General features: G+C 42.8%; 1 protein-coding gene across 4 annotated transcripts in view; it reads left to right on the top strand.

The window, feature by feature from the left end:
• Positions 1-24,731, top strand: part of SPAG17 (sperm associated antigen 17) — a 284,808-nt gene that overhangs the window by 80,252 nt on the left and 179,825 nt on the right. For all 4 annotated transcript variants that reach the window (XM_058302965.2, XM_058302966.2, XM_058302967.2 and 1 more), the window contains 4 exons: positions 7,001-7,132; positions 20,771-20,957; positions 22,406-22,600; positions 24,365-24,546. In XM_058302965.2, the coding sequence (XP_058158948.1) occupies positions 7,001-7,132; positions 20,771-20,957; positions 22,406-22,600; positions 24,365-24,546 (696 nt within the window). The remainder of the gene's footprint in view (positions 1-7,000; positions 7,133-20,770; positions 20,958-22,405; positions 22,601-24,364; positions 24,547-24,731) is intronic.

Here is a 24,731-nt window from a genome sequence, read left to right on the forward strand (position 1 = left end):
TCGTCCCTTGTCCCAAAGGAGCCAACATTCCTGCTGGGAACGATTTAAAGATGAGCATCCTTGACCTTTTCAGCCATTCGCAACCTGCTCCTCTATCCTGTTCATCATCAAAGATGCAGAATTGCATCACCTAAAACAGCCTTTCACTCTAAATGCTGAAAATTCTATTTTTGAAAGGTGGGGAGGACAGAAACATTTTTGGGAGCAATAGTTCCTCTGATATTTTTCAGTGTTATAAGATGATAACCAGAATGCGTAAACAAAGTGACGTAAGCAATAAACTCTGAAGGTAGGACAGAGAGCTATACAACTCGCTATGATGTGTTTTATGTACATATAATCTGACATGTGTTTAGTGATAAATGTAATACTTTGTGTTCTGCATGATAATTAGATAGAAATGGTAGTCATTAGTATTACTTTTGAGTTGCCAAATAAGTTTGTATTATTCTTCTCTTTTCATTAATTCTTCAATAGCCACAACCTCAATTCTGACAGAGTGTTTAGATATTGGGTCTCTTTTAATAATCTTAATCAGCCCCAAAGGCAGCTGTGAGCGTCGGTGCCCACACGCATGCAAACCTGCAAAAGCACACATGTACTCATGCACGTGCACGGGCAGAACAGGCCCAGACCGAAAGCCCAGAGCAGGACAGCCTCTGCCTTCCCTCTTTCCTCACAACACAGAGCTGCTATGTCACTCTTGCTCTTGGGTCACCAGAAAACAGGGCTTTCCCCTGGAAACTAAAGATTTCCATTACCTTTCACCTCAAACCTGGTGTAAATTGGAATATACCACTTTAAAAGTATAAATGGATTTAAGCATCTCCTACATTAATAAAATTTTCCAAAGATGGTGCAGAGCAAGCCATCTTTCCTTTCAGTTCTGAGGTAAAATCAAAGAGACAAAGTCAAGGAATGATTAAATAAATATAAGTTTTAATTGGGTACTATTTTCCATGTTTCACTATCAGGTAGGCCTGCCCTGATCAATACAGTAGCCATATATGGCTATTTAAATTTTTATTTTAATCAATTACAAAGATTAAAAATTATTTCCTCAGTCCCACTAGTCATATTCAAAAGCCATCTGTGGCTAGTGGCTACCATATTGGATGGTACAGATGAACATTTCCATCATCAGAGAAAGAGCTATTCAATATTGCTAATATAAACAAAGAAAGGAAAGGTGGAGATGCCCAGTCGTTATGAAAGGCTTGGGAAAATAGACCCTTTGATGCAATGTTAGTGGGAGCAAAAGGCTACTAACTTTGTAAATGTTGATTTGGCAATATTTATAAATTTTAAAATATACACACATTTAACAGGAAAAAAAATGTGAAATGACCTAAATGCCCATCAATAGGGAAATGGTTAAATACATGACCAAACAACAGAAGACTAGGTGGACTATTATAAAAAGGATACATAAGCAATATATGGAGTAATAGTCAGCCAAAGGGGTGCTGATTCAAAGTACCAAAACTCTGTTGGCTTTTATAAAGGGTATTATATGGGGCAGAAGCTTGCCATTACCAGGATCTAAAGAGTCCAACTCAAGGTACCATAAGAAGTGCTTTCTTACCCAAAGTCTGTTGCCATGTATTGATGCAAGATGACGGACGATGTCTGAAGGGCTCAGCCTTCCTCTTTCCTCTTAAGGCTCCGTGGGCCCAGCTTCTTCGATCTCAGCTGTGGGCTGGCATAAGGCTCGTCACTCTCCCTGGGACTCATTTCTGTCTGGGCTCAGCCTTTCTGCTCGCTCTGCAAGGTCAGCTGTAGACTGTCAGGCTCATCTCTCTTCCTGGGGGCCGTGTCTGTGGAGCACTCTCTCTTCCTATGTATCTGTTTCTGTGTTCTCCTTCTCCATGTATTTACTTCCCTGTCTTTGGTTGAGCATCTGTTTATATAGCCCACTGAATCACCCTAATGACGTGGTCAAATAAAAGCCCTCATCTTGATTTAATAACATAAAAGTGAAACCTTTGAGTCTAATATGGTCTAATATGCCCAGAGGAGTAGACCAGTTTGCAAACACAATCCAATATTTATTTTTGAAATTCATAAACAATACCAAACTGCCACACATGACAACATGCAACTCTGACACAGGTGTGTCTGTACCTAAAAACACAAACTGCAAACCACTTAACAATATGAATAGCCTGATCCCATGAGCCAATTTGTATTAAAATACAAAAAGGATAGACATGTACGTATAGATATTTGTATATGGTTAGAAAAATATGGAAATTTACACAAGAGTTAGTTAGCAGTGATTACCTCTGGAAAGAAGGAATGGTGGTGAGCTCTGGGAGGCATTTCCTTGTCCTACGTACTGTTTAGACTTCCCATCCTGTTGCGTGACTACTTCACGACTGCTTCATCTAATGAGTCATATATTAAGGGAATGTATGTGAGATGTGCATATATATGAAAAGAGATCCTCTGGGTGTTGAAAGCTCTTTGCTCAACCCTGTCTTCATCTGGACTGAGTGAAGACCTAGGTTGTGGCTTCTCCAAATCAACCCTAGGAGGTTAGCCCGAGGATAGTGGTGGAAAAGTGAAGCTGTGTCCTGTGGACAAGTCCAGTCACTGCAGCAGAGACTGGGGACCCCGCAAAGGCTCCAGGCCAAGGGATTCTTCTGGGAAGTGGTGGCTGTTTGGAGCCCTTCCCCAGCTCTTCCGCCTCTGCCCACATGCCTGCGCCTTACCCTCTCCTCCACCACCTCATGTGCAAGGCCTGTTCCAAGCCAGGAAAATCCAGATCCAAAAGCATCACACTGCCTCGGCGTTCACGTGGGATTAAGCACGCAGCAAGTTGAGCGATGATTCTGGCTGCTCCACATTGCTCCTTAGCTGCACACCAGGAAAATTGGGCAGCGCACCTCTTGAGAAGCCTTTCTGTCTATCTAGAAAGGTAGCTAGCCTTCATATATACATACATGTATGTATGTGTGTGCATTTGTAATTTTATACACACACACCTCTACTTGCTGCATTCAATTTCTACGGGGCTCAAAGTTTTTGAGTAGGACAGATGCTTGCACTTACTAAAGTGCGGTGGAAGTGCAGAGAAGAGAAGGGGGAGGGAGTGCACCAGTGTTTGTGGGTGGGCTGATCCCCAGGCAAGGCCAGGATTGGGCTCATTTGGTATATTTTTGTTGGAACCAATCATTAGATTGTAAATATGACATAAGCCTTCTAGCCAGGTCAGAGATAAAGAGGAAACTGTTTCCATTTCTTAGTGTGCTCAGAATCCCAAAGTTCCTAACAGAAAGGGCATCCACATCCCCAAAATAAAGATCTTCACACAGTACAATATAAACACAGCATCCTGCCCCAGCTGCACCCTTTGAAGCTCACCTTCCCCCAAGGTCAGTCTTCCCGGAACCCAGCACCTCGGGTAGCCCGGCCAGCACCCTTCCCCCGCTGGCGGGCCCAGCTGCCCCCAGGCCTCACCTAAGAGGGTCCAGGAGACGCCTCCGGGCCCTCCCGGCAGCAGTGCTCGGCTCATGACTTCGCTTGGCCTACAGGACTTGGTTTTGTTGTTTTTTTTTTTCAAGTTTTTTGCCAGGCTCATTTCCTTGGTATTTTATTATAAGTACCTGGGTTTTAACCCACTTAGGACTGTTTCTCTGCCTACTTCTGGAAACAGGTTTTTGTCTAATTTTTTACTCCCAAACTCCTACCAGCTCTTTGCTTCCAGTTTCTCTTCCATCCCTCAGCCCCCCAATCCCGACAGCCCTTGTCAGCCACCCCCCCGCCCCCGCAGACACAGGCAGAGATGTGCAGACTCACGACGACCCTGAACACTGCCCAGCGACCCCCGCCTGGGCCAGGTCTACCAGAAGGCGGAAGGGGTGGCTGGGCGGTGGGCGGGCGTGAGCGTGGGCAGGGATGTGATGGTTCAGCAGTGCCGGTGGGTGGGGGGTAGGGTGGGGGGGGGGGTTGGACCGCCCATGGACCTGGGGGAGGGATTGGCAGGTCAGTGGTTAAAACTGCAATGCTGGGCGCTACTCCATCCGTGCTCATCAACTGTAGCCAATGTACCACACTGAGCAAGGATGGAGTTCATGGGGGAAGCGTGGGGGGGGGGAGAAGGGGCGTATGGGAACCCCAGACCTTTTTGATGGAACATCTATGTAATCTAAAGCTTCTTTTAAAAAATTAATAAATACCTACTGCTTAAGTATCCCCAACAGGGCTGCAAAGTTGAGTTTTGATTATTGTTCAATTAACACCAGTAAGGCTGGGGAGGAAACTCTTTCTGAAATATTACGTGAAAAGTAAGATTTCCTCTTCAATTCCATCTGTTCTTCAGCGTTGTTGTTTTCTTTTTTTTCCTCCCTCAAAGACTTATCCTTCAGACAAAGGTCCCCTGAGGATTTGTTTTCCGTCTGAGACCAAGCCACTGGCTACCGGTAGACTGGGTGGACTTGTGAACCAAGGCCTGGGAGAAGAATGACTTCTCACCGGAAATTAGTTTGCAAATATCTTTTCTGCTTCTCGTGAAGATCCCATCACAGTTTCGCCTCAGATTTTGAGTTCACTATGGACTTTGGTTTTCATTAATACTCCTAGGTTCTCCCAGTCTCATTCCCTTCAGGCAAGGAGAGAAAGCGGCCTTTGTGGGAGCCGCAGAGCCCCTGGGGGGTGTCCCTGCCGAGGGCGCCTCTGCCAGCAGCCGCGGCTCCACGCCCCCCTCCACTGTTGGGGCTGGCGGCTCCCACGGGGACTTCCTCAGTGCCCCCTGTCCCTGCCCGGCTCACGGGGCCTGCAAGGCCAGGCGCACTCCTCAAATCCCGCCCTCGCCCGCCCGCACCCGTCAGAGCAGGACTCACTGTCATTCTGAGGCTGTGCCAGGTTTCTGTTGGAAACCCAGCACTACACAGACAGTATTAGAGGGACCAGAAATAACTTTTACAGCCTGCAAAATCCCTTTCTCTCGGGATGCTCGGTTGTGCTTTGAGTACATTTTAACCCAGTGAGGTAACATTCATGGGCTCCGAGAGACAAGGAGCTAGAAAGCAGCTCTGGAGACCTCCCATCCATCACCAGGACGCCGGGCAGCCTACCCCCAAACCACCCCAGACATGGGTAAATATCCTGTTTTCACAGGTCATCAGGAACAGAGACTCTGTGACCACGTTTCGGTGACCTATCCCAGCGCTAACTTCCCTTCCACACGTTCATAATATCTGTACAGCAGGGAAACACCCCATACTAAACTGCTGTGAGCTTTAAAACTCCAAATTTGAATATTTTGAACCAGATGCCACAAAGCAGACTGTCAGCACACTGTTTAGCTGGTCTTGAAAAATGTCATTTCAAACCCAGTGGTGACATTTACTCTGGGGGTTGCACCCAGTCAGACAGCTTTCGTTTTCCAGTCCCCACATGTCCCCGTAGGATTCCCTCCAGCCTTGAATCTAGTCATCATTAAACGGTGAGGTTCTGCAGGTGGACCGTTATGTTTGCCTGCTCCCAGAAATCACAGCCACCGTGTCCCTTTTCCTAAATCATGTTAGCAGGAACCAAACTGCAATAAAGCGAAGGGCTGTGGTTGGTGCAGGGTGTTTGCTTAAACACACACAAAGCTTTCTGGCGCTGGGCTGGCTGCTTCAGCTTGAGAAAAGGCAGCTTTCAAGAAGTCCTTTCCCTGCCTGCCTCTGCCCTTCTTCAGTCCAGCACAGGAAACCCCGACCTCACGTGGGCTCTAAGAGCTCCAGTTACATTTTGGCAAATAATAATCCACAGAGCCTTCTGCAGTTAGGAGCAAAATAGCAGTCTCCCCTTCCTTCAGCTATTTCCCTTGGCAAAGTGGAAAGCCGTAAGGAGCTGGACCAGGCAGGAACGCTCTCACCAAGCGCTGGAGTCAACCCCAGACAAGACACAGCTCGGCGAGATGCAGTGCGCTTGGTCATTGTCTGGGACGCAGGGCCTGAAATTGACACCAGATGGCAGGAGGAGTAATTGCTCCAAGGGGGAGAGCAAAGCAACATGTCAGAACATTTTAGTAACACCTAATTCATCCCGAGGTTATAAATAAAGCTGATGCTTGCTTTAAAAGGAAAGTCGAAACACACTTTGACTAGATTACTTTCGTGACAGTGTTTCAAGCTTCAGTGAACTTTATTAGGGAGACAACATGAATAAAAAGAAACACATAACTTTTTATGGTATGATTTACGTGCTTTTATTTATTTATTTATTTAATTTTTTTTTCCCTTTTGGTAGTAAATAAAGTGGTTACAGGGCTCCAAGGAAAAGGGCCCAGATGTTAGAGAGTTGTGTGAAATTTAGGGGAAACAAGCTGTAAAAAACACAGTCGTAAAACAGGCTGTCAGTGCCACACATCTGGACAATACAGCTGTATGTTCCCCTGTGGCTGTCGTCACCCCAAGAAAACTCAATAACCTTATTTCACCCCAATTAGGCTGCATACCAACAGGATCAACGTTAAATTGCAAGAAGGGATCCACATTCATATGGTGCATTTGTGTCAAGCAGCTTTTTTATCTTTCGTTTGGATTTGGTCACCAAGAAACAGAAGACTGCTAACAGAGCCATTTTCGTTATTATAAAATCCTGTTTAATTTCTAGCATCCTAACAAGTCAAAGGTTGACAGTTTGGACTATTGGCTAAGCCAAACAACAATAGGCTTTCTGTAGCGTGGAGGTGACCTCTCAGCCAGGCCGAGGTGGGAACTCTGCCTACTTTCCCTCTACCCCTTTTTGGGGATCTGAGACCAATACCATTGTGGAAAGCACTGCCTGCCTTACGGGAAAAGAAGTCCATCATCACACAGCCCAATCAGAGCAAGGGTAAGTGTCCCTCCCTGTGACATTGTGGCATTTTCCTCTAATTTTTTAGCCAGCAACGAGGCGCCTTTTCAGGAAGACAAATGGTACACCCTGTAAAGGACCATTTCATCCCTTCAGACTGTGCCAAAGGTTATAAAATGCCACTTTTCCTAATAATTGTGTTTCTTCACAGGTGTTAGTGGCAGCAAAAACAATTATGGACAGTGGAGAGAAATTAACCTTGCCCCTGATAGGGAAACTCTTGAAATTTCAACTTCTCCAGATTAAACTGAAGGACCAACAGCGACGGGAGAATGAAAAGAAGGTACTGTAAGATGGGTTTTCTAAAGAGAGGGCTAGGGTGAGATAGAGCCACGTTTCCCCAGGAGCGCTTCCTCTCTTCATAAGACTGCCATTAAATGGCAAATCTAGCTGTCACCTCTATTTTTTTAGAGAAAATGCTACCCAAGGCTCTATTGGAGGAGTTAAGATTTCTCAAAAAGAAATCTATTCAAAGAGATTCATTAAATGTGGAAATGATGATGTTCAGGGAATGTACCCTAGGTTATTTTTGTAGTAATGTATTTACATAATAATAACAAAGGAAGGAGCCAAGGAAGAGACGAGTAACAGGGAACCAGGGTAGGTAAAGATAAAAAGAAGAAAAGAAAAACTCTCAGAGTTTGAGCTTACTTAAAATATTTTATATGATATTCAATAGGAGTGCCTATTAAAATAAATAGGCTACATCTGCACCTTCGTAATGATCTAAATAGCTTAGCAGCAATTTTACATTTCTACTCCCATATTATACATCTGATTATTTCCTCACATGTGGATTTTTCATTTAAATTGCCTATGGAAATTAATCTGTGTTTTCCAGAGATTTATATTTGCATCTGAAAAATATTTTAAAATACTTTTAGCAAAGTGATTCCAGGTTCAAATCCATTTGCTATTACCATTACACAAATTAGATGTTTTTCTTATTTTACAAATCATGCTAAAATATTTTTGGAAACCAAATGCCTCTCTGTATGTACATGTATAATGTGTGCATGTGTGTGCATGCACAAGTATGTGTAAGAAATGGATTTATATGTAAGTTTGTTTCATTATGCCCTTAAGTAGAACAGGTGAAATTAATTCATGGTAGAAGAAAGAGAAAAGTGAGTATGTTTCAATAATACATTTTCACCTTTACAAGACGCCCAATTCTAGGTTTCCTATTTAAATTGGACTCTTGACAGGATAGTTATAGAAATAGAGATAATGCCACCTTATATTTGAAATATAAGGTTTTATGTTTTTCAAAGAGATTCCCCATATAGTATCTTATTAAGGTGGCACATATTGTCCCTAGGAAAATTCTGCTCATGTCGACACAGTTATTGGTATAGTTTTCCAGTTATTGAAAATCTTTCCATCCTCTACTAGAGAATTGTACCTTAAGAAAAACCTAAGAAAGCTAAGACTTGGAAGAAGGAAAATTGGAAACTTTGAAACTAGTGTAGAAATATCTTTTCTTGCCCATTTAAATTCCAGTGTCATCTGGGAATCTCTGACTTATAAAAACTAGACTTGAGTCCCGCAAAAATTCCTGTACCTTCTATTTGCCTTACACTTTCCCACAGTGCCTACAAATACGCCTAGTATATGGAAGAGTACCAATTTCCTCATTTGCCACCTAAGTCAGTAATTTTATATTGTAAGAATAGATTTTAAATTTGACTTAAATATCCTGGCAGCTCAGGCAATGTTTTAAAGCTACCGATGATTTTAAAACGTTCCTACACCTATTATTTGCTTGGCATTTTTCTTGAAGTGTGGACTATAATAACACAGTTATGAGATTCTGAAGATACGGGGAAAAGCTTGATTTATTTGTAGAAAATTTGAGAATCTTAAGGACTGGGGCTTGAATTTTAGATATTAAAAACAAAACAGAACTAATAGCTGCAATCGCAACTTGGAGCATTTATGAGCCAACGACCCCAAAGCTCACATGAGGCCTTTATTAGACTGGGCGTCCAAAGCCCCAGCCCCAGATCCCAGTGTGAGTAGGTGCTAAATAAGTGGACGGAAACTGATTGGAACTAGTGCTCTCCAGAAACGCTGTTGGTGGAGGTGCATTGAGGAGCTGGCGAGGGGTGGTATCACCTGTGCTCTTTCCAGCAGCACTGCCCAGGAGGTCAGCTGGAACACTTGAGGTTAATGCTTGTCAGCCTGCGATGTGGGCAGAGAGCAAGGTAAGTATAAAATATGAGGAACTGACACCATGCTGCGGAGTAGAAAGTGAAAAAGAAAACGGAAAAGGAGAAAGGGAACCTCTGTCCAGGCTCTCTCCTGAAGCGACAGGCTGCGCAGCTCTGTAACATCACCGCGAAACTGACGTGAATGTTGTCTGTCCAATGCTAACTGTGCTGCTACCTCCACACAACGCAAAGAGTGTTCTGTGTCTCCTCTGTTCAATTTTTGGAATTGTATTATTTTTAAATGAATGCTTAAATAATATCCATAGCAGTAATTATAGAAAATTACTAAAAAAAAAAAGAAAAAGCAAGCAAAAATAACTACTGTCTTTTTTCCCCACTGGAACAATTGCAATGTATTGCTATATGTTTTATCCTGTTTCAATCAATCAAATTTTTTCTTAAAATTAGTGGTAAAGTCTATCATAACAATCACCAAATACAGTAAAAATATCATTTTTTAGACCCCATCAATTTTAACAATGTGTAGTACTTTAATTCTGGGTCATGCTTACATTGCTTTTACTTTGTCCATGAAGAAAACCTCCTGGCTAATTAATATTATAAAAAATTTTATATGAAATAATAATACAAGAAAAAATGTTTCTCAGAAGAACACGATTTTAAAGCCTTTAACCTTTGAATTTCTGGGAAGCAAATGTCTGCCTCTAATTGCAAATGAATTAACTCTACTTGAAAACATTTAGCTATTTGGAAACACTGTGGCAATTACTTCCAAATACTGTGAAGAAAATGTACTGTATTTCTATAATTATGTTTTACCATCTCAGAACTTCTGAATATGACTCACCCTCTCATGATTAATCCCAAATTAGCCAGGTTTTGTATTTTAAATTTTTAATAAGAGGCCATTATGTTTGTAAATGAGCTTTCTTATACACATCAATATTATCTCAATATTTACCTTCTATCATTATCATTCTGTTGTTAATTCACTAATTGAACAAATCTTTGTTGAAACTTTACATGTACCAGGGCACATATGTTCCCACAATGTTCATTTTAATTTTAAAATGAATTGCTTGATTTCTCATCTGATCCCTGTTTTAATATGGTCATCACCTCAGTATTTTATTTTCACTCCTATGTTACTTCTTTTTTAACTCCAAATTCTATATTATATATTAATTATGAACATTTGTTAAAAACCAAAACACTATATCGTAAACCAAGATATTTAAATTACATTGAAAATTCAACTAGAAGACATTTAATCATCAAAAAAAGATGAAAAATGGCTACAATAGAAAAATAAATTTTAACCATTTAAATAATCAGCCAAACTAAATTGTCTTACAAGCTGAGTTGAATTCAGAGCATTTGCATAGGCTAAGAAAACTAAATATATTCCATTTGTACTTTTAATTCGGGAATTCAAATAACGAGTCCATATTTTCCTGCATAGTTTTAGAAAGCATATATTTTAGAAGCAGAAGAGTTTTTCTGCTTCAAGTTTATATGCTTAGTACCAACTGCCTTATTCTCTGATGTCCTAGAATTAACGAAAAAGAAGATACACAATAAAGAACTACAGAGAAATGGTAGTGGTAAACTTTGCCTAATTTTGATCATTCATTGCAAGTAATGAAGTCACAAACAACAGAGAGCCTCCTCCAAAAAATGAGGGACGGCCAGAAAGTAGAGTGGCTTTCACAGAGGTTTTCCAGCTCACCTCTGTCGATTCCCTGACACACTGGAAACCAGCCAATGTAATGCCATTTGTGTGTGTGTGTGTTTTGTTTTAAAAGAAAGGCCATGGGGACATACCAGGAAATTATAGGCTGGTTAGTTTTGATTCAGTTGCGGTTGAAATCTTCAGAAACTATTTAAAGAAATCAAATAGAGGAAGAGCAGGAACTCAGTGTAGAGGGAGCCATGTGGTTTCAGGAAAGGAATAACTTGCCTCACTAACTGGATGGAATTCTTTGAGGCTGGATTATCAAAATGAGAGTACTATCAACAAAACTGTCAGATCTAAGGCGCTATAAAATTAAACAATTCAGGGGAACTAATAAATAACTCCCTTACTGGCTTACCAGTGGAGCAGTAGTACATTCCTAATTGGGATGCTTTTAATTAAATGAAAACTTTATATAAACTTCAGGAAATTTAAAAAAAAAACACATTTAAAGTAAGAGTAGTTTTTAAATATAGAACACCTACAGGTATAGCAGCTAATAATAATAATTAGCTACCATTCTTGACTGCTTGGTACTATGTTAAGCCCTTTACATAGGTTTTGTCATTTAATCCTTGAAACAACTTTACAGAGTATTACAGATGGAGAAACTGAGAGCGTGAAAAGTTGAGTAACTTTCCCAAAGCCAAACATCATATTGGTAACCACTGTCCATACCACTCCCAATAATTATCTGTCAATAATTATGCAAAATGGCCCTTTTAGTTCACAATCAGTAGACTGCCTACCCAGAGATATTTTCTCGTAGGCACAATGCTTTGCTCAGTGATCTACCAACAGCCCTATCGCCCACTAATTGTATCACATACAACATCCTGAAGCGAAGTGTGGGCACAACGGGCAAGGAAAGGAACAATGCGCACCAAGGACGAAGGCCATCGAGCTAACTGCTGATTCCCAAGGAATCCTGACAAGTTCCAGCCCCGCCCCCCTGGTCAGAAATGACCCAGTCTCTGGGAGGATCTCTTAGAACCAGACTTCTGGAGATTGTGTCCAACATCCCACCACTTCTCCCTGTCCTTCAGTATGGCAGGTAGGACGGAGTTGGATGATGTGGAGCTGCAGTAGCTCAGAGGCACGTGGGCTCGAACCCTGCAGGGGAGACATCAGCCAGGCACCCGACCGCCTTCATCTCCACCACCACCACGCAGAGACAGGGCCACATTCTGACCCTGGGAGTCGAGGTTCACACCCAGAAGACGGCAAGGCCACTCCCAGGACGCTCTGCAGAGCTCTGAAGATTGCAGCATTTGGTCAAGTGAGCCCCAACATTCCTTGGCTTTTAGATCCTGCACCACAGCAGCTCTCTGGAGCAGCAAGCTCCTAACTCTTCCATGAGTTAAGCTTTCTGTTGGAGGTGGGTGGGGGGAGTGGAATAACCAGAAAATATAGAAAAGGAAATACCTAACATTTTGGTCTGTTTCTTTTCTGTATCTTTCTGTGGCTTTGTTTCTTCACAGAGCTATAACCATTGTGGTTTTTTTTAAAAATCCAGCTCTTTTCAATTAAAATATATCATGAATTTTACTCACTACCACAGTATCTGCATCAATCATTATTATTGGTCGTGTGATAGTCTGTTGATTAAACCATCATTTTCTTAAACATTCTTCTATTGTTGGACACTTAAGATATTTCCATATTTTTAAAAATAACTATATTGTGATGAACGGTTTTGTATATGTGGCATATTCCATATTTCGGAAAATTTCCTTAACATAGATTTATAGAAATGGATGAATCAAGCCCAAAAATGTTCCTATAACCTTGTATTTCCTCAAGTGCATTCTACGGTCATTAAATCTGGACAGTTCTCTATGAAAAGATGGTCCCATGGTCAAACGATCTGGGGAATCATTGTGTGTTATAACATCCTCTTGGAGCTTGACACTTCACATCAGCTTATTAAAGACAGAGGATATTGTGAGAAGCATTCTGTTTAATAATGTTAAAATTACTGTTTTCCAAACTCGTTTGACCCCATCAGCCTCTCTACGGGCCTGGCACCATCAGGGACCAGCAGAACAGACTGTTTCTGAGGTAGAGGGACATTTTGGAGGAGAACTCAGAAGACCCACTTCCTCAAACACCGCATAATACTGCCGTGACCTTGTCCACTTAACCTCCCTGAACATATTTTATTATCCATGTCTCTAATAATATTATTGTGAGACTCTTATGGTAGACCGTATATAAAACACCAAGTTCTGCTCAAATATGTAGTTGCAGTAGTATCTACAAGAATAAGTTGAAATACAGCTATTTACTATTAGATCCACCAACTTTTACCATTTACATCCCTCTCATGGTGAGAAATAGCATAGTGAATACCTACCAACTAAATTTGAATTTTGACAGCAAGAAGTCATTTAGAAACAAAATGTAATCTAAAATATTTTGAAGTATCAAATAACTAGGTGTCCCTGTTGAAGAGGAGAATTTTGTGAAAAAGTGAAAATAACTTGAGAATAAGGATTCTAGGCAGGGGTCATTTGATATTCAATTCAACTGAATATGTGAAATTCTAACACTTTTTTGGTTATGGTGAGGACAGGAACCCCACATCTGCCATGTTGCTGAGCTGGTTAAGAAACCTCGGTGCCTACCCAAAGCCTTTTTCTCACAGTGGGAGGCATCCAGATGCTTGCTGTGCACACTGCATTTTCAAACACTATGCACTCTGTAATGAACTTGATTCTCCTTCATATGATGGGGAGCATGTGTTTCCCCAACAAAAGGGAGAGAAGGACTGAGGGACGAAACGGGGTCCCTGTTAAGGGACGAGTGGGGTCCCGTTGTGGGACGAGCGGGGTCCCTGTTAAGGGACGAGTGGGGTCCCATTGTGGGATGAGCGGGGTCCCTGTTACGGGACGAGTGGGGTCCCGTTGTGGGACGAGCGGGGTCCCTGTTAAGGGACGAGTGGGGTCCCGTTGTGGGACGAGCGGGGTCCCTGTTAAGGGACGAGTGGGGTCCCGTTGTGGGACGAGAGGGGTCCTGTTGTGGGACGAGCGGGGTCCCTGTTAAGGGATGAGAGGGGTCCCTGTTAAGGGACGAGAGGGGTCCCTGGCGTGGGGAAGAAAGCCTCGTACGGCCGCTGAGGCTTCCCTCGGGGGCTCCGAAGGCGTGGAGGGCGCACAACCCAGGAAGAAGTCGCGGAGACAGGCTGATGGCACAAGTCTGGTCTATTGCGGAGGGGGATGCAGATTTATAGGATTGGGGAGTGGTGTGGCGGGTTCTGATTGGCTAGGGCAAATGCTGTTTCCATATAAGGCAATGTTCTGGCATTGGGCTAGTGATTGGCCAGTAGAGTATGTGCTAACTCTTGATAGGCTGAAGCTGTTACTAAGCTGATAGGTGGTTGTAAGCTGTTGCTGGGCAAACAGCGTACTAAGAGATTAGGTTTAAGGGAGGGGGGAGGGGAAGTGAGAGCTGGGCTAGGCGGGAGATAGGAAGGGGGAGGGCGGTGCCGGCTAGCCGTTAGCAGCAAAGGCCTAGTCAGGCGTGGTCACCTTGTCTAGGCCCAGTGGGCAGCGGCGGTGTCACCTCTTGCCGCACTGTTTGCCACTGAGGCAAGCCGGGTGCCCCTCCTCCCACAAAGGACCTTTGGATACACCCTTCCCATAATCTTGCATTGAGTTCGCAAGAGTTCCCACTGATGTTTTTTAAAGTTGTGAGCAGATGACCATAGTATGAGAACACCTAGGTTACGTTATCCAAAAGCAAGAAAAACTGAAAAAGGAGTTTGTGTGAACAGACCCCTCTTATGGTTTAGAAAGGGTTGATCTTGCTGAATGCTCAACTAATCTGGGCCACAGATAAACACCTGTAGCCGGGATGGGCTTACTTGGAATGTGAGGGAATAGAGGGGAAAGGAAGAAAAGAGAGGAGATGATTTTCCTATGATTGGATTGGAGTTTGGTTAAAAAAAAAGAGGATGGTCTGCCTTTAGATAAAGGCAGCACTCCAGGACTACCAGCCAAGCAATGTCTGGGTTCAGCCTGAGCCTGTTTCAGCTTGGGTCTGGGGGGACACCGGGAGCAGACTGAATACAGGTAGGACTTGGTAGATCACCGTGCGAATCAACGATTGGGGAACAGAAGGGACTGGGTGGGGGGTGGAACAGGTTCAGAGACCCAAGGACTTCTCTGTGTGGACCTGGGGCCCAGGACGACCCGGGCGTTTGATTTGCTTCTTTTCTCTGTGGGATGGTTTTCCAGCACCAGCCAGTTCTCTCCCTAACCCAGAAATTACATAATATTATATTTCTGAAATTCTTCCACGTGAAGATTTACCTGCATTCTGTGGAAAATGCAAGGCACTAAGTTATAGAAAAAGGACAAAAACAACTACGTTAAAAATGATGCATAAAAGTAATTTGAAAAATGCATTGAGTATCTTCTCCACACAATTTCTCTGGTGGTGGAATTACAGCAATTTTTGTGAGTTCTTTACATTCTTCCTGATTTTCCAACAAGGGTTATTATTTTTATAACAAAAATTATTTAAAGGAGTTTGTCAGGACTTATAAGAGCCTTCTTTAAAAATAGTTTTATAAAGTCAGGGAAGTGGCTATTGACCCTCAATGTTAATGGACGTTAGTTTCAAAGGTGCTTTTCTCCAGTCCCCTGAGTTTGGCCTCCTTAAGGGACTACACGGACAAAAAGAAAGAGGGAAAAGGAGATACTTTGTGAACAGGAGGATGCTTGTGTAGGAAGAGTAGCCAAAGGAGGCTGAGCACTGTGGAGAGGCCAGTGAGCAGCCAGCAGCCCCTGGAAATAAAAGCAGACCGCCATGGAAAAGAAGGTGAGAGAGTACCAAAGATAGACTAACAGGGTAACCATCAAAATAAAATGAGTTTAGAGTTTGGTACCAAACCATCTTGTGTTGAAACCCTGCCTCTGCCACAGCTGTGTGTCTTACTCAACAGGAATAAAATTATCCCATTTTGTAGGTTGCTTTGTAAAATCAAATTAAAGACGATGTCTGGAAAGCACCTATCATACTGCATAGCTAATCCATGGTGCTGGAATTTACTGCTTACTTTGAAATTTTGGTTGTGGCCAGCTCTGCTCTCTCTAGGATTCTAAGAACCTCACAGGATAAAATGCTCGGTTGCTGAATTTATAGAACTCTATTCTTTACAAACAAAACAAAACAAAACAAAACAAAACAAAAAAACACAGAAAAAACCTCCAAAGGATTGAGAATGATGTGACTAGTTGCTGCAGAGGCTTTCAGACTTTGCCTTCGTAGAGCCTGCAGGTTAGGGCTGACTCCCTTACTGTCCTAGTAAAAGAAAAACCAAAACTATCCACTGAGCTCAGAAATATTTTTGGATTGAATGATGAAATAAATGGAATAAATGAATGAATCAGTCTATAAAGGAATAAATGTGTGTTTTGCATGTTTTAACTTTAGAATAAATTTTCTTCTTTTCAGTTCAAAAGATCACACTGAGATTTTATTTGAAATTGTACTTACGGAAGTTTCTGGTGGATTTTGATGGCAAAGTTGCTATTTCACTGTGGCAAAGATACCTGTCCACTGAAGGGCTGCAAATGAGTGACTTTACTATGATGTGAGGCTTAGCTGTTAGGGTACCCTCTGTGAGGTCCTTACCAGGACCTCCAAGCTAACTGGACTCAGGGCACTGACTGGTGCTCTCTGGACCAGTTTATAAATCATGGGCCATAGAGCTAGACTGGCCTGCCTTTGCCACTTACTAGCTTTGGGATCAGACAGGTACTTGTCCTCAGTAAGCCTCAGTCTCCTGATCTACAAAATGAGGATACTGTTCTACCATTTGGTGTTGTCATAAGGACTACATGCCATACAGTGTCTGACATATAGTAAGAACTCAATAAATAAAAACTGTAATGAGGATGAGGATGAGGATGGCAGTGATGATTAGAATAGCCATTTGTCAATTGGTACTGCAAATATTACTGTCAATTTTGCATGGCAGACAATATCAGCCTTAATTTTCTCCCTATAGACAAGCTGTATGTAAGGAGGTCAATTATCTGACTGTTACCTAGAGAACATCAGGTCTAAACTACAGGAGTTAGTTGAATGGTTTGCAGCTCTAATAGCCTGATGCGGCCACCTGGCCACAGGACCGTACCTCCCAGGTTGCCCTGACCTCCCTATCAGTCCATCAGGACATCCTCCACCCTGTACAATTTCGAATAGAACTGCCATTCTGTGCCTTTCTTATTCTCTTTTTTCTGTTTTAATTGCTGATCAATCCTCTTCTTACTGGACTCTCAATTCTCCAATGGCCATTTCCTCCTCTTCTCTCCTTTGGCAATACCCTCAACTTTGTCATCATCAACTCTCTCATCACCCCCAAAATCTGGAGTATTGACTTCCATTCTCTAACCGTGCACCTTCCTATCTTCACCTTTTACTTATGCAGTATCCCTCCCATAAAAGTTCTTCAGCTACTTCATAACTCCAATCCAGAGATTGCACCAGATTCTGCCCATCACCCCAACCTGCTATTTGGCCAGCTTAGATTCTGTGGTGCAAACCATTGCAATCATTTGGCAAACCCCTCCCTGGATGCCCTCAGAGGTCCACCATTTTCATGTCTGTACCAGAGCAGCAACAAATAGCTGGAGGCATTCATACCACTAGACAGACTGGTTTCATTTTAAATTCGCAATCTCAAATTTTCCAGTAATCTCTCAAGGCGGGCGATGAGTCCTACCATGCTTCAGCGAGCTTGCTTCCCACTGCCTGAGATGATTGCTTACATTATCTTCTCTGTCCAGAACCCTTCTCTCACCTGTCCACTTTCAGCTGGCGTTTCCTCATGCTTCTCTTGAGAAAGTGAAAACATACCTTCAGCACCTTTCTTGCATGTGAACCCACTTCCCTTTTCCCGCTTCTCTTATTAAACTGAGATTGTCTCTCTACTCTCAAGGCCCAGTCACTGACACATGACCTTGATCTTTCCTCGTCTTGCCTCCCGCCATACCTTCCTCGTCTCCCTTCCTATGGATCATTATATCAGTGAACAAACACATCTCCTGACTTCCATGCAGACATATACAAGCATTAACCTCCCACCACCTGCCACCCAGCAAACAACTCAGAGCTCCGATTTCCCGTCACAGCAGATTTCTCCCAACGGTCGCCCATGTGCATGGTCATTACCGCCTTCTCCCTTCTGCTCACTCCACGCGGCCTCCACACTCCACCACAACTGCTGTCATCACTGTCACTTACAGCTGCCAACACTTGTCTTTTTCTCCTTTTTATCCCTTAATTCTTTGCCTTGACACACTATTTTTCCGGCCTTTTTTTACCACTCCTTCTTGGTCTCTTTTGCCCACATCTCTTCTTTTTGAGTGGGGTTCCCCAGGGCTTGATTCCCAGCTCTATCCCCATAGTTCTCAAAAGCCTGCCCAAGGTGATCTTGTGTCTTGCCATACAGTTAACCCCTGCCTACATGTTACCCACACCTGAATTTGTAACTCCAGCCAAATTTCTCTTCCGAGAAGAGAGCATGAATATTCAACTGCCTCCTTGACATCGCAGCTTTAACACGGCCACTCTTAATTGTCCACTCACCTTAAGCAAAATTATTTCTCTCCAGTCTTCCCTATCTCCACAAGTGGAACCATCACTACTCAGTTGTACAAACTAAAATCCAGGGCATTATCTTTTTTTCTTCTCTTTCTTTTTTTTTTTTCTTTCTGTTTACAAGCTTATTTCTGTGTTGCAAAGATTACTTCCCCTTTTCCATGTTTTTAGATTTTCCTGTATTCCCCCATTCAATCTTGGCTGCCACAACTAGACAGACAGAAAGGGGGAGGACCTTATTTTTCCTTGCGTCTGTTGGGGCAACCTTAGCAGCAGACTTCAAGTGCTCTGGGTCTGTCAGAAATGCAGGAGGGCAGTATCTTTGATGTCACCTCCTTATTCTCTCCACACATGCAATCTTTCAGCAATCTCTGCAGTTTCCAGGTTCAACAGCCAAAATAGACTTCAAATCCATGTCCTTCTCTCCACTCTACTAACACGTTGGTCTGAGTCACTATTAGCTCTTATCTGGACTGTCGCTAGGGGTTTTCTTCTTGTTTCTAATCTCACAAGACCCTAGTACCTCCCACCTAAGCTCGTTAAGGTCCCCTTGCATTCTTAATGAGGTTGAGCCTTGTTAGCCCATCCCGCAAGGCCCTGGGTGACCTGCCCTTGCTGGCTTCGCTCAGCTGCTCTTGGCCGCTCTCCCCACAGCCCACTGTTCTCTGGCCGCGCTCTTCTCTTTTCAGCTCTGTGAGCCTAAGCAGATCCTTCAGGCTTCAGGGTCTTCACACACACTCCCCTCTCCCCCCTTCTCATCTTTCAGGCCTTTGCTCTGAGGTCACCTCCTCAGAGAGGCCTCCCATCCCCAACCTACCTAGGAATGATCTTTCTACTACTGCATGGTATTTTACCCTTCATGGGATTCACTAAAACGTGTAGTTATATTGCAGTTTGTTTATGTGGCTTTTATCTTTCTTCCCAGTAGGCTGTGAGCCTAAAAGAGCAGAGGCAGCCCTGCCTTGCTCCCCACCTTGTGCCACCTCTGCCACCACCACCCCCAGGGCTGTAGATGACACCTCCAGCCTGTGCTGACGTTCTCCTTTGCTGCTGAGGGAAACCAGCACAAGAATGACTGATAATGACATGCTCGCTGAATGAATGAATGGACAGACGACTACCAGTGTCCTCCCCGTTTTCAGAACTTCTCTTCTCCCTGCTATTTCTGTATCACTGGGGCTAGAGCAAGACAGACATTTGTGAAGTTTGACAAGCTTGATTTTTGCAATGCCCTCCTTCCCGTTTAACCCCTCTTTTCCTATTTGGCACTGACCTGTTTCCCTTAACCTCCACTTCTACTCCAGGGACATCCTCTTTTTATCTTTGTCCACAGCTTTTCAAAGGTGTTAATTTTGCCACTTGCGTATGTTCTGTTCACACTGAACTGCTTCTCATTTCTAGAAATGATGGGGGACGTTTCTGTACCTGCCTCTACCCCGAGGTTCTGAGTGACACCTGCACACTCTGCTGTTTCCCTCTTCTGCACTGGCTCAGGTGCTGGCGCCACAGGTGCTAGGTACGCGTGGTGACTCCATGGGCACCACTGGCACTGCCTCTGGATGCCAAAGCTGAACTGAGTTCTCAGAGCCATGGATGTCCAGAAGCCACTCAGAGTAAGCGGGTACTTCTCTCCTCTTCTGTGTTCCACTCTGTAGATGAGTGCCAGCCAACACATCTTCCACTCTCCCCCTCTGTGTCTTAACAACGGTTTTCAGATTTAGGTTTTGTGACCTCAGGGAAATATATAGGCATTAGGACTCAAGATGTCACGACAGTGAACAAAAATTTTAACTTTCTGTTTTAAATTTTGTTGAATATGGAAAAAAGTAATAACATAAGCATATTCTGGATCTTCTGGATGGCCACCTTATGGTCAGTTACTGCCACATTGTTTCAACGAATCAGCCTATTTTTATTTAGAAACACAGTAGTCGAAAGCCTAGTTACATTATTACATAATGCACAAAGCCTTCAGCAATTGTTTGAAAAGAAAAAAAAAATTGTGGGAAAACCAAATCTTTCCCTAGTACGTGGTGATGGAAGCATGCTTCTGAGCACCACGTAAAGAATTCACTTTGCCAGCTGGTGTTTTGTGCTGATCCCATCATGGAATGTATCACCCAACAACCTCTTATTTTATTATGTGCACATATTTAAGTAGTGGTATAATAAAACTAGTTTGTTGGTGCTGGGTTTCCAAAAGAACATTTTAACCTTTAAAAAATGGCCAGTACATTACTTAACTATGAAAAACTTTATCATGAGATTTCAGATTTTCCTTTGTATTTTTAATTTTCTGCCATGTTTTGTTTTTAATGAAATAAAGAATTAGTTCACCTGAAAAACCATTGCCTGCTCTCCCTGTGATTCGGGAAAAAATAAAAGTATTCTCTCTTTCCAGGTGATAGAAGATAGATTTAAGTTAGAGAAGGATAAAGGAAAAGGAAAATCTCCAAAGGAGAAGAAGGTCCCAAGTGCTAAGGCTGCCAAAGGAAAGGGGAAGGACCAGCCTGAGGCAAGCACGGCTGTGAAAAAGACCACCCAGTTGAAACGGAGGGGAGAAGAAGATGACACCAAACGCTACGTCGGTCAGTGATGTGCTCCACGGGGCCCCTTCACTCCCCACTTTATGACCTATGAAGTAGCTGGAGAGAAATCATTCCAGGAACTACGCTTAATCTTTTCCAGCCCTTTCACTCTATATAAAACCATAAATCAAGTCCCTTTCTACCCAGGACACCCCAATACAAAGATATTTCTATTTGCAATTCATTTACGTTTTCAACAAATATCTATTTAGCATGTGTCTTGCAAGGTACAGTCACATAGCGCAAATAAAGGATGAAATACAAGGCATTTGTGTCACCAAGGAACTTACTGTCTTGCTGGGAACATAAAGGAAAGTCAGAAAGTAGAAAGTGATTTTACTGTGAGAGAGATACAGATGCAGTGGAAATCAAATCTGATCAGCTAATTTGGGACTCATGCAGAGCACATGGCTTCCTGACCCCCACTTCTCCCACTATCAAGTGGTCCTAAACAGAACAACTACAAATTCCTTTCATTTAGATAATTGACACAATCTAGAATGAATTCAAAGGGAGCGGCCTGTTGCACGGGCACTGCGTTTCAAAGAGGTGGCCGGCTTGGCACCCTTTGTCAATCAACCCCCCAGTGTATCTCTGCTTTAAATCCTCTAGACCTAGAAGCACAGATACAGGTTCCAAGGGCAATGTCAACAGTGATGTGTTTAGTGATGGAAAACAAAGTTAAAACCGTGCCTGTCTGTTGCATTATTTACGTATTGACCTTAACGGGCTAGTGTGAAATGTAATGCCTTCACAGGCTATCTCAGACTGTCAATATTGAAGTGTAACTATTATTCTCACCTACCACAATATCACTTTCTAAACTATATTCATGTTTTAATAGTCATAAAACAGTATAACCAGGGCACAACAGGGAAGAAAAATTTTAAGAAATTGTACAACATAAATTTTTAAAATTTAATGCAACAAATACATTGTTGCTAAATAATTGGTGCTCAGCAGCCACGCCTATTGACATAAATACACACGGTCCTCTGGGAGGGAACACATCCATATTCAACATTTCCCTGTCCTGTAAACACCTCTACTTATAAAATACCACAAAGTGCAGCTACTCGTAATTCAGGAGTAAAGCCAGATGGTGCTCAGAAAAGATTAGACCCTGAAAACCTTAACAGCCTGAACTCTGACAAAGACCAAGCACACATTTTCCATGACCACAGGCCCCGCGCATGTTTGTCCTCCTATTACTCCTATGTTTCATTTGCAAAAGTGATTTAATATTTTGTAAAACGGCCACAGCCTTCTTACTGGAAGGGTCATAATGAAAAACAGTCAACGTGACTGCATTCCAGCCAACTGGACTGTTCTTGGCAGGCCAGAGGGATTATAAATGCATGCATAATATATACGGCCAGCGAACCGGCCGAGTGCAACCTGTTCCCTCTTAAAATGACGGCTGCTCCTTTTCCTGGCATTTTGAACAGACGACGAGCCAGATGATGGTGCCCAACATTACATTATAGTTGCGGGCTTCAACTATCCTCAGCTACTAGCGATTATGACCGAGCTCGGCATCCCCGTAAGCAGCGTGATTAAAATATCTTCAGAGAATTACGAACCTCTGCAGGCACACCTGGCAGCAGTTAGCCAGCAGCAGGAAGTTTTTCTTCAGCCAGAAGGTATGCAGCCTGCTACACGGCTTACTGTTCTAAAGCTGAGTCCCTCACTATTACCCACTGGCCTTAAAGCACAAACACAATTTTCCGTCCAAAACATAGTCATGCCGTACGCATTATTAAACCCTTTCAAGGCTTTGTTTTGCTATTTATCCTGCTTGCACTAGCCAAGCGCTGTAAATTGTACAAATGAAAATCATACTCTGTGCTTAATAGCTCTGGGTCACTGCAGAGAACATAGACCGGGTCAGAAGGCTTGGTTGTCCGGCTTATTTCTCAGGAGCGGTTATCTGTGACTTTTACCTAAAGCATGGGCTGGGTGGATTAACCGTAGTGAACCTGCTGTTCCAGAACCCACAGTCACCAGATGCCCCAAGGAATGCCAGCGGCTTGGATTCTTGCCCTGCCCCGCCACTGGCTTGTTGGGATAAGCTGGAGACGACGCTTCGTCTCCCTGGGCTAGGAAATTGCAGGGTGAAATCCCAGTCACCTTACCATGCGGCTGTTTTGAGCCTCTGGGTCTTCATCTAAGGGGACTGAGCTGGACTGTCTCTGTAAGAACGGAGCCCAAGGCTCCTGTAAACTTCAGTCGAGGTCTGATTCAGCGGAAGCCCACGTGAACTTGAAGCCCAAGCTCTTTCTGCTACATGCTGTCGCATTTTTTTAAATTTTAAAATCTCATTTGCACAGTCCTTTGTGACTTGCACAGTCACATCCCAGTTCTCTAGCAGTATTTTTTTTTCTAGCAGTACTTTTTAATTGCTGTTCAGTTTATAAGTAGCTCTCCTTAAGAATAATAATAGCTACCATTTATTGGGCACATGACCTGGGACGAGGCTCATTGCTAAGGGTTTTACGTACAGTGATTGTGTAATTTTCACAACAACCCTAGGAAGTGTGTTTTAATATTTCATTTTACCAAACTAGACTCTCAACCTATAGGCAGCTCTGAGGTAAAAGAGTTAGAATTCAAACTCAGCCTACCCCTGACTGTCTCAAAGGGCAGTTAAAATGTTAATTTATTATTGGAGCCAGTGATAAAATGCTGCGTAAGCTCCAAACATAGTATTTTTATAAAATATGTATTACATAAACATAAAATAATAGAGTAATAGACTCTACAGAAGAATAATGAGATCTCGGTAAGTAGAATCTGCTGTTCAGTTATTTACAGATACATTATTACAGTCCAAATTTTTCAGACAAATTTTCATGTGTAAATTAATGGACATATGTCACTATTTTATAATCCTCGCACAAATACCCAGAGAAGCCTATAGCTATTTTAACATGACCAATAGTTAACTGAAACATAAATGGCTGATTCAGTCTGCTTTTGGCCATTTGAGAAACAGAACTGGATCAACCTCATTTCTAACCTGCTATGCAGAACATGTGCTAAGATGGTCCAAATGTGTTGTGCAGAAAGGCTGCTCACAGGCCCCATAAAGATGCAATTTAAGAGTGATGGGAATATTAAAATATATTTAGTTCTCAAAACGCGTGACCTTGTTATAATCTATCTGGGCCTCAACTAAAAATGAAGATGTGTGACCAGCTCATATTTAATATCCATTTCAAAAGTAAAATCCTCTGGTTTCATAACTGTATAATCTGCTTCTAAAATCTTCTCAGAACTATGTTTTTCTGTTTCCATTTGCTGCTACTGTACAGACATCTTGCAATGTATATGACTCCCCATGTCCCCTTAAAGGGGAAGAAATTCAACGCTTTCATTTTTTAGTATAAACATGTTGCTGTTATTAGATATAGAAGCTGAAAAAAAAAAGAAAGCGAATGACATCAAAGAACTTGAAATTTTCTGGAAGTACTTGGATCCAATCCTGAATAATGAGAAACCTGAAACAAATCTCTTCGATGTTGCTCGACTTGAATACACGGTCAAGGCACAGGACTTCCCTTCAGACTGGTCCGACGGTGACATGATGGTCAGTGCCCACGTTGGCGGGAGTGAGCGGCTTTAGCGTGCGATTCTGAGGTCCTCTTTCCCGCATTCATTCACTCCACAGGTATTTGCTGAGCCCTGGCTGTGGACAAGGCTCTGTGCTAGGCTCTTTTGCCCAGTGGTGGGTTAAGCCTGCTTCTTTAGCTTTTAGGGCATGAAATAATGATG

The sequence above is a fragment of the Dasypus novemcinctus genome, chromosome 9 (assembly GCF_030445035.2).
Source record: "Dasypus novemcinctus isolate mDasNov1 chromosome 9, mDasNov1.1.hap2, whole genome shotgun sequence".
Classification (NCBI taxonomy): Eukaryota; Metazoa; Chordata; class Mammalia; order Cingulata; family Dasypodidae; genus Dasypus; species Dasypus novemcinctus.